The following is a 10,000-nucleotide window of genomic DNA, read 5'->3' as shown; positions in this document are numbered from 1 at the left end:
TATATATATATATATATATACATACATACATATATGTATATATATATATATATATATATATATATATATATATATATATATATATATATATATATATATATATATATATATACATATATATATATATACATATATATATGTGTGTATGTATGTATGCGTGTATGTATTTATATATACATATATATTTATATATATTTACAACATACATACATATGGGTATATATATATACATATTCCTTTTTGTTATAACAACGTTGTAAACTGTTTCTAACATTTTCTATTATTATCAAAGAATATGTATATGTATTTTTCCATATATGTATTTTCATACTTACACAGTTTTTAACATTTTCATCTTATTATCAGAGAGAATGTGTGATAATCAGTATGTAACACTACAAAGCTCATACAAAACTTTATACTTTAAATATATTCCTCTTATTATCATCAAAGAATGTATATATGCATTTTAATACTCAAACTGTTTTTTAACATTTTCTATTATTCTCAAAGACTTTTGATAATCTTTTTCTAAAAAAGTGAAACCGGTTAAGTAAATAAATATCTTTAAAATAAGTGCATTTTCAAACCTTCTTTCATATATATATATATATATATATATATATATATATAAACATGCATCTTTAAAAATGTATATACATGCATGTATATATATAAACATGCATCTTTATATATGTATATACATGCATGTATATATATATATATATATATATATATATATATATATATATATATAGTTATACGTGTAAATCTAACTATATGTATGTATATATACTTTTAATAAGCGTTTTATTAAGCTTCATATGACTTACAGTTTCATGGGTGCGTGGACACGTTCATCTCATTAGATACTGGGAGCAGAATGAGAAACTTTTTAGGAGAAATTCAAGATGGCTTTTATTGGTCAGTTCAATTCACGTTGTATTAATGCTATGAATGAGACACCCGGTATTTGCCGTCTATTTATTTGCCGTCTGAGTGGCACCAGCATCCTGACAACATCCGGTCCAGACGCGTGACCCGAACTCAGGCACAGAAGCAAAGAAAAATCTCTCAATCTGCTCCTATGATCTGATGAGATAGGCGCGCCAAACGCGCCCATGAAACTCTCAGTCATGCTGAGGTGAGTCATGCTGTTATTAGAATTATGCACAATTCCTACCAAATGCTGAATGCTTGTCACTCGTACACACACACACACACACACAGATAAATAAATACATGTTTGTGAGCGAAAGTATGTGTATATACATTCGCGCGCGCACGCACATACATACACACACATATACAAATATATGTGTGCATACTGGCGTATACTCAGACACGTGTGTCTGTGTATCTATAGACTGTTTATTATTCCTTTAGCTGAGATCTTTTCCCATCGAGTAAAACGGTGATCACAAAAATTCCACTTATGACTCCACATGGTTGTTTCGTTAACAATCATAATGTATCTAACAAAAAGCGACCTTCATTTTCAGTCAGATGTTAGCGAACGATTTGATGATATTTTGGGCCGCTATTTCTAAGTACTGTCGCCCCTCGTTGGCTCGTATAAAAGTGAATTGTGCGTGTATGATTTAGAGTTACGCATACATATATAAATGGATTTTGCTTGTGTGTGAATGTGGGTTGAATGAATATTGGAGGTTGTGAGTTTGTGTGTGTGTGTGTGTGTGTGTGTGCGTGTGTATGTGTGCGCGTGCGTGTGTATGTGTGCGCGTGCGTGTGTGTGTGCGTGTGTGTGTATGTGTGTAAGTGTGTTCAGGGGTCGGGGGTCGTGTGTGTCTGCATAAATCTACTTAGACATATCAGATTTGATACACACCGATACCCTCGCACGAGCCTATGTAAGTCCAAGTCATTTATATATATATATATATATATATGTATTATATTATATTATATTATATGCTTGCAAATGTGCACACACACACACACACACATGTACATATATATCCGCAACGTTATACACACAAATGAATTGTGATTTTATAGATATGAAAAGAGATATGAGGAGCCATTGGCAGCACCCTTCTGTCCCCGTCTGTCAGTCTCTCTCTCTCTCTCTCTAGCTCTCTGTCTTTCCCTCTCTGTCTCTCAGTCTTTCACTCTCTCATATACTTTCACCACCACTCACGCTTCTTTGTATTTCACCATTGTCTATCTCATCCCTTCTTTCATCTCCCCTTAACACTCTAGCTTTCACCCGTCACTCGCTTGCATACCTATTCCTTCCCACCATAGTTTCCTTTACTCTTTCTTCGCAACCTTTCTCTCTCTCTCTCTCTCTCTCTCTCTCTCTCTCTCTCTCTCTCTCTCTCTCTCTCTCTCACTATTTCTTCCTTTCTCTTTCATTTCCTCCATCTATCTTCCTCTCTCTTCCCGTCTTCAAAACCTATACCTTTTCCTCTTTTGTTTCTCTTGTGGGTTATCTTGATGCTGATTTCTGTGTTATCTAAAGTAGAGGTGGGTATGTTGCGGGGCGAAGTGCTCAAGAAGGAGAATACGGGTCTGGCTGTTTTTTAGAATGAGGTGAGGACGATGGGTGGGCGGACGACAGTGAAATGTTGAATGAAACGACAAGGTAGATTGACAATGTTGATAGCACTGGAGTCAGGTATTAATTGATAAAAATCTTTGCTGTCGTTGTTGTTGTTGTTGTTGTTGTTGTTGTTATTATTACTGTTATTTGTAGCCTTTCATGTATTTACTTTGCGTGAGAGACATATACATGTTATGTATCCGTTTATACATATTATACATACATACATACATACATACATACATGTACGTATCATATGTGTATGTAAGTATATCCATACAAGTATGTACGTGTGTGTGTGTATACATATATATATATATATATATATATATATATATATATATATATATATACATAAATATATATATATATACACATGTATACATATATATACATATATACACATGTATATATATATATATATATATATATATATATATATATATATATATATATACATATATATATATGTATATATATATATATATATATTTATATATATATATGCTCACATACATAAGCACATATCTATTTGTCTATGTGTGAGTGTGATAGTGTGCATGTATGTGTGCGTGTATGTGTGTGTGTGTGTAAATGCATATGTTCATTCACACACATACATAATTCCTATGCATGTAGATATATTTGTGTGTGTGACTTCCAAGTTTCAGTCAATATTATTCTCCTTTAAACAATAATACATTTGTTTTCTGCCAAATGTATTGAATAATCCTTCAATTTAATGTAAAATCATTTTTTACTACATAAAAACAAGCTTTAATATATATATTTACATGCGTGTGTGTTTGTGTGTGCAAATGCATACATTCATACACACACACAAATATGTTTGTGTGTATATATATATGTATATGTATGTATATATATATATATATATATATATATATATATATATATATATATATATAAACACGTATGTTTGCATATAAAATGCCTATCTACCACGTGTATCCTTACACACGCAAAGAACATACATCAACTATATATATCTTCGCTCGCGAATAAACATATATGATTCCTTGTTAACATATATCATATGCGATACTATCAGTACAAATCATGAAATACGATATAGGTGATACGCAAATAAGATAGACGTTCAATCCCGGTTGATAACACTTCACATACATGTCCTATAATGAGGTGAAAATGAATTACTTATAGAAGTACTAAAATTATATGAAAGAACCACCCACTCGAAAGGAAATGAGATAAAAGTGAAAATAAACTCGTCACATTATGAGTTTTTTTAAGCTTTTCCTAATTACTTTGTCGAATGCATCGCTTATCAAGAATCTTGTGACGAATAACTTCGCGAATTTTTTTCTAATATGGTAATACTGAAAGGAACTTTTCTATAGAAGGTCATTATTTTACATATTTTATTACGTTTTTTTAAAAATAATATATCAAAGCAGTAGTGTTATATAATATAAAGCAGTTTGACTGCTATGCCACAGTAAAGTGTGTGAATGCACAGTGTTGTCTATCATTCACGGCAATACAAAAATATATGTGACCGCGTGTGTATCGTTGGCGATTTTCTTTCTGAGTCTTCCCTTCTTTGGACTTTTTCTATATTTCTGATGAAGAGCTCCGCTCGAAACGTGAAATCCTCTTTCTTTTCTTTCCTTTCCTGTTGTGCCTATAGTTAGAAAGGATTAATATTATTCCTTCGTAACGCAGAGTAGGTAAAAATGCACCGGAGTCTTTCTTTAGTCATCTGTCAAGTCAGAACAAGGACCTCAGAAAGATAACACTTTCCTTAAGGTGTGCGCTGTGCCCAATAAGGTTGCTTTTTGTGAGACATCAATCTTGCATAGGATTTCCAGTTGCCTAAAGAAGTCTTGAAGTTTCAATGGGATTGAACCCAACACTCCGATCACTACTGGTATCGCTTTTATATTACCTTCTCGCATTCCATACAGTCTTACCATTTCCACTTTCATTATTATTATTATTATTATTATTATTATTATTATTATTATTATTATTATTATTATTATTATTATTATTATTGAGTGAGGAAACAGTGCATGTCATCAAATTGACACTGGGGTAAAATATATGAAGCCCAGTATACCCATCATGGCTACCCGTCTGATTAGGGTACACCAGGCACATGCATCACAACCATATGTGCGCGACATGGTGATCTCATATCAATATAAACAGCGCATGACCTCGTAGGTGAGGCCCAGTTAGAATTTTTTTCAGGTCGAGTAGCCCATCCCGCTCAAAAGGTCCCTGAATAAGGTTTGTTTAAGGATGTTGAGCAAAATACCCATGTTTCCAAAGGTGAATTATTCAAACCCCAAAGAACTCCTCTCAACACATGGCTATGATGCTCCCCCACTACTTCTGCTCGTGATCAGAGATGCACATATCGTCAGCCACCAAGGGACATGCTCAACTGGTTAAGGTCAAACAACTGACAAGCAAATCTGTGGTATTAAGCAGAATATTTGCTGTAGCCCATCTTTTGTATCAAGACAAAACAACGTACATGATAACACTTCCAATCAATTAAGATCAGAAACCATGAGAGCCACTGCCTGGAACTGCATCAGGGCATTGAGAGTCACTGCCTGGTTTCCACTTGAAAAGGAAGATGAGAGTAGAGAGGGAAGTGCTGTCTCATAGCAAATTCGTTGAACGATGGGTGATTGTTGGAAGAATGGCCAGTATAAACGGACCAATTCTGAGAATACACTTGTAGAAAAAAAAAAGAAAAAAAAAGGGTAATGTAAAAGGAGAAAGGGCTCTATACCCCTTTCTTATTTTTTCTGACCAGGCTCCCGTGGTTTTATGGGTTTTTCCACGTGTAACCTTTCCTTTTTCGAAGCGCCTCCCCCTTTGGGAGTTCTATTTATTTATTTATCTATTTACTTATTTATTTATTATATCTTTCTCCGATTTCTTCCTCTGTTTAGACGAACTTTCCTACCTTTTCGGACAAAACCTTTTGTAACCTTCGTCCTGTCTTTGTCCTTAGATGTTTTTAATTGATATTAGACCTTGTGGCCAATAAAACGAATTAATTATTATTATTATTATTATTATTATTATTATTGTAATTATTGTTATTACTATTTAAAGAACTATGGCTTACCGTGAAATTGTTCTGGTTCACTGATCTCCCAGAAGACGATTGGTTCATCACTGATGACCTTGACATTGACGAGGGTTTTTCCAGAGTGTGACTGGTACTGGCTGCGTGGGCTGCATTGCTTGCTGTGCATGGCCTGCACAAGAAGTGCCTAGTGTCACTCTGCCATATCACATTGTCTCCAGAACCGCAGTTGGCACATTCGTGAATTTCTACAAATAAAAACATTAAAAAATTTGTAAAAATAATCAAACCATATTCATCATCATCATCATCCTCATCATTGTCATGAATATCAGATATAGTGCTCAAGAAATTATTGTATGAAAACGAAATGAACTATTGGCAAACATTTGGATAGATCGAAAGCTTTATGTGTTTATGAAATGACACGAAATCGTTGTGTTTTAATGTCATGTATTCACCACAATTATCGTCTTAAGCAACATCAGATGATCTCCATTTATCTTCTATAGTTTTTCATCTTCAACAAAATACGCCACAGGCCTGCTATAACATTGATTACTAGACTAGACCCAAGTCGGAAATTTTAGAAGGATAGTACAGTCCGTTTGATTGATTGTACTTCCCTTCAGTATTCTGTTGCTATCTTACCAAGCTTGTGTTATATTTTTTTTTATATAGGTACTATTTTTTTTTTTTTTTGAGACATAAAAAAATCCCCAATAATAACAGCAATAATATATATTATTTATTATATATATCGAGAAATGCAGGCAGACACACAAATACAGAGAGACACACCTACTCGCACATAAGTTACAGTTATTTCTACGAAAAGTATTAGGGTAGGTAGATAAATAAACGATAAGGCACGATATATAAGGACGTTATTAAATTCGATTTTCTACCAAATTTTCAGTTTGTTTGATTTTTATTACTGCCCTGCAACTTATAGAATACTCTACCTGCTATGCCATTTGTTCGATACTCTATAGATTCTGGAATCTGTGAAAAATATTCTATTGCAGCAGTAAGTACTAGGCTTACGAAGAATAAGTCCTGGGGTCGATTTGCTCGACTAAAGGCGATGCTCCAGCATGGCCGCAGTCAAATGACTGAAACAAATATATACCAGGCTTCTTTCAGTTTCCGTCTTCTAAATTCACTCACATGGCTTTCGCTGCAGGCTGGGGCGACAGATGACATTTGCCCATTCTTTACAAAGCTGTAGGCTCTGCGCTGTGATACATCCATGTGCCATGAATTGCGTACAGATGTGCTGCCGAGTTTTCGAAGTAAGACAGAAAATGCTAAGATATTTACAAAACTTGTACGTGTTTCAATGCCCCGCATGCGTTTACCTTTGTTTTGACACAAATTCAATTCTCGTTTTTAAATAATTTTAACAACAATAATAAAAAAAAAAAGCGAACTTGAATGTCCGGGGCAGATTTGAAATTCACAGGTATCATTTATTTTCTTACCAAATTCATCATCAGATTTAATAACGCCCTACTTTTAAGATGCTTAATATAAGTTTGGCATTGTTATCCCCCAATTTGTTATTCCTCTCTTGTCTCAGATTTGCGCAGTAAAATCATTCAATGATAATATCTTTCTGAATCTTGAGGGTTAACACATTATATTATTCCAGTTGATAATCCAATTTTCTCTTTGTGTAAGAGTGTCATCAGCAGTTTACACCAATTGCTTTCTCCCACTATCGACTTTGATCTTCATCACTCAACAATTTGTAACATGAGTACTAGTAACACACTGTGGGTGTTTAACCACCTCTAACCCATCCCTTACAAAGCTGTAGTCGTGTCATTTTTCAAAAACGTAACTATGATTAACACGGATGATGCGAACAAGAACTACATAAAAAAATGTTTACGACTTCAGTTTAAGAAAATATTTACACTATTTGGGAAAAGTTTACGCAGAAATCATTCAAAATGTCAGCCTTGTAATCTCCTTCCCCCGAGTGGTGAACAAGGGTCTGGTGGTTTAAAGAAACCTGATCCTATGCCCCCTTTTTTTAACTGTATCTCTATAAAAGGGCGATTTATTTGAATCAACTCAAGATCAGGCATGTAAAAACAAACTGAAATTAAATATAGTTCTTTCTCAATGTTCCTAACTACACAACATGATTCCTTGAATATTAGACAACGGTGATGTCATAACGTTAACTAATATAACATTTTTTTTTTTACTAGACTGTATATAGAAAATATGTAAAAATAACATTGATATATTTTCACGAACAACATCGCCTGTCGCAATTGTTTCAAATGAGATGTATCATAGTAGATAATTTTACTTATTTATCGACAAAAAAAAAGGAGGGGGTTTGTTCCATTTCTCGAGAGAAATTACTAACAGCAACAATGACAACAGAAGCAAAAATAACAGGGCTTGGAAACAACAAAAGGCGATAATAGACTTTCAATGAATTTTGAAACCGGAAATGTAAAAAAACAACAACAAAACATTGTTATTGTACTGCCACGTTTCGAATGTCAGACACGCTTATATGTATGTTAAAGAAATCTTAAGAGTTCACAGATATAAAATAAATTTAACAAAAAGTTGCTTATTTACCCAGTGGGTTTTTTTTTACGGTGTAACTCGCACGTCGAAATAACATGAACTTATCTAAAAATTCGAATGACTTCTGTTAGAACTTCCTGTCTTTGGCACATCTCTAGAGAATCGAGTTAATTCATAAAAAGCATACGAAAATAATACATGAAACAATGACCAAAAATTATGTGCATAACTGACAAGAGGCTTTTATTCGTATTTCGTCGGGTTTCTCTTTTTTCGCTTAAATTTTTATCATTAAAATAAATAACCTTGCGAGAATCTTGCGCAAATGTAATCTGTTATTACCAAAATGTATATAAGCTATAACAAAGCCAATATAAACATACAAGATCCTTAAGGGAAATCACGATCGGCTTGGTGCTGTTTCTTTGCTTCTGTTTGTTTGTTTCTCTCTTATCAAGATTATGTTTCATCAAAGAAAATCATTCGTGTGTAACCCCCAACATGTAGTAGTGACAGCGTTAAAGTGCACAAGATATAATAGACTCTACTTATAGGTTACTTCATTGCATGCCGAGGTAATTTAATCATCTTGAGTCAACACAGGATATATCTATATCTATATCTATATCTATTTATATGACAAATTGGTCGAAAGACATGTTTATAGAAAAACACAGAAAAAACACATGGAAACTAAATGGTGACTCATAGACTTAAACAATTTAATGTAATTTTAAAACTAGAGTAAATTATTATTTAAAATTATATATATTTTCTGTTCATTTTCAGGCTATGTGGAGTTTTTAAAGAAAATAAACATAGTTACAGGAAAGGAAATATTGACAATGATGATTTGATAAGCTTGATAAGAACTAATACGCGAAACTCTCGGCCCTTGAATTACCCTGTCGGAAGTAGAGGATTCGTTGGACACAGTGTGAGGCGACTGTCGTAATCGTTAGGCCTAACTCATCGTAAAGCAAATACCACCATGATTGATACCAAAACTACAGTGGAAAAGGCAAGCTACTGGATTTGGTTAAAAAGAAACGATGAGCAATGACTAGGAGAATATCGAGCAAAATCTGATAACTAGTTGATGTGGCCAGTGGGGCCTAACTTCGGTGAGATGGGGTGCGCAATGATGCCGTCGAGAGGTCGGCCCCGAAACGGCGTGCATTCTCTCCGCGCCCATATATATATATATATATATATATATATATATATATATATATATATATATATATATATATATATATACATATATATATATATATATATATATGTATATATATGTATATATATATACTTACGTTTTTAGTTCTACTTTTTCTGTTTGCATGGCCAAACAAAAGTTGATTTGTTTATTTAATTCCAGGCTTATATGCAATGCTTCAAAAAAAAAAAAAAAAAGACCAGAACGTTTGTGTTTCCATATTTCAGCACAACAGTTCAAATTCTTTCTGAAGAAACATGGGTTATTTTTTGTTTGTGACATTTTTTTGTCATAACAGAAGCACCGTTTTATAGAATAACTAACTGAGCATCAATAAGCTGCTTCTTTTTATGTCCAACGTTTAACACAATAAATATGTGAATGTGATGTAACGCTGGTACTAAACTGTTCATCCCAGATTTCAATATGATCATTAATGCGGTCCTTCTTTGGAGAAATGTTTTTTGAGCATTCGTGCCAAAGAATTAAACAATGGCTAATCACACCATTCATGATGATGTATACCGTCTCATTTCGCAATTTTTGATAAAACGTATCCCGGTTATTT

The 10,000-nt window shown here is 33.5% G+C and overlaps 1 protein-coding gene across 2 annotated transcripts in view; it reads right to left on the bottom strand.

Moving 5' to 3' along the window:
- The window catches only part of LOC106873614 (uncharacterized), a 240,275-nt gene that overhangs the window by 11,914 nt on the left and 218,361 nt on the right, over nucleotides 1–10,000 (bottom strand). For both annotated transcript variants that reach the window (XM_089351414.1, XM_052967459.2), the window contains one exon: nucleotides 5,700–5,908. In XM_089351414.1, the coding sequence (XP_089207540.1) occupies nucleotides 5,700–5,908 (209 nt within the window). The remainder of the gene's footprint in view (nucleotides 1–5,699; nucleotides 5,909–10,000) is intronic.

The sequence above is a fragment of the Octopus bimaculoides genome, chromosome 4 (assembly GCF_046866305.1).
Source record: "Octopus bimaculoides isolate indiv1 chromosome 4, ASM4686630v1, whole genome shotgun sequence".
In the NCBI taxonomy this organism is placed as follows: domain Eukaryota; kingdom Metazoa; phylum Mollusca; class Cephalopoda; order Octopoda; family Octopodidae; genus Octopus; species Octopus bimaculoides.
Note: the sequence above shows the minus strand (reverse complement) of the source record. Positions and strands in the feature narration are given on the sequence as shown.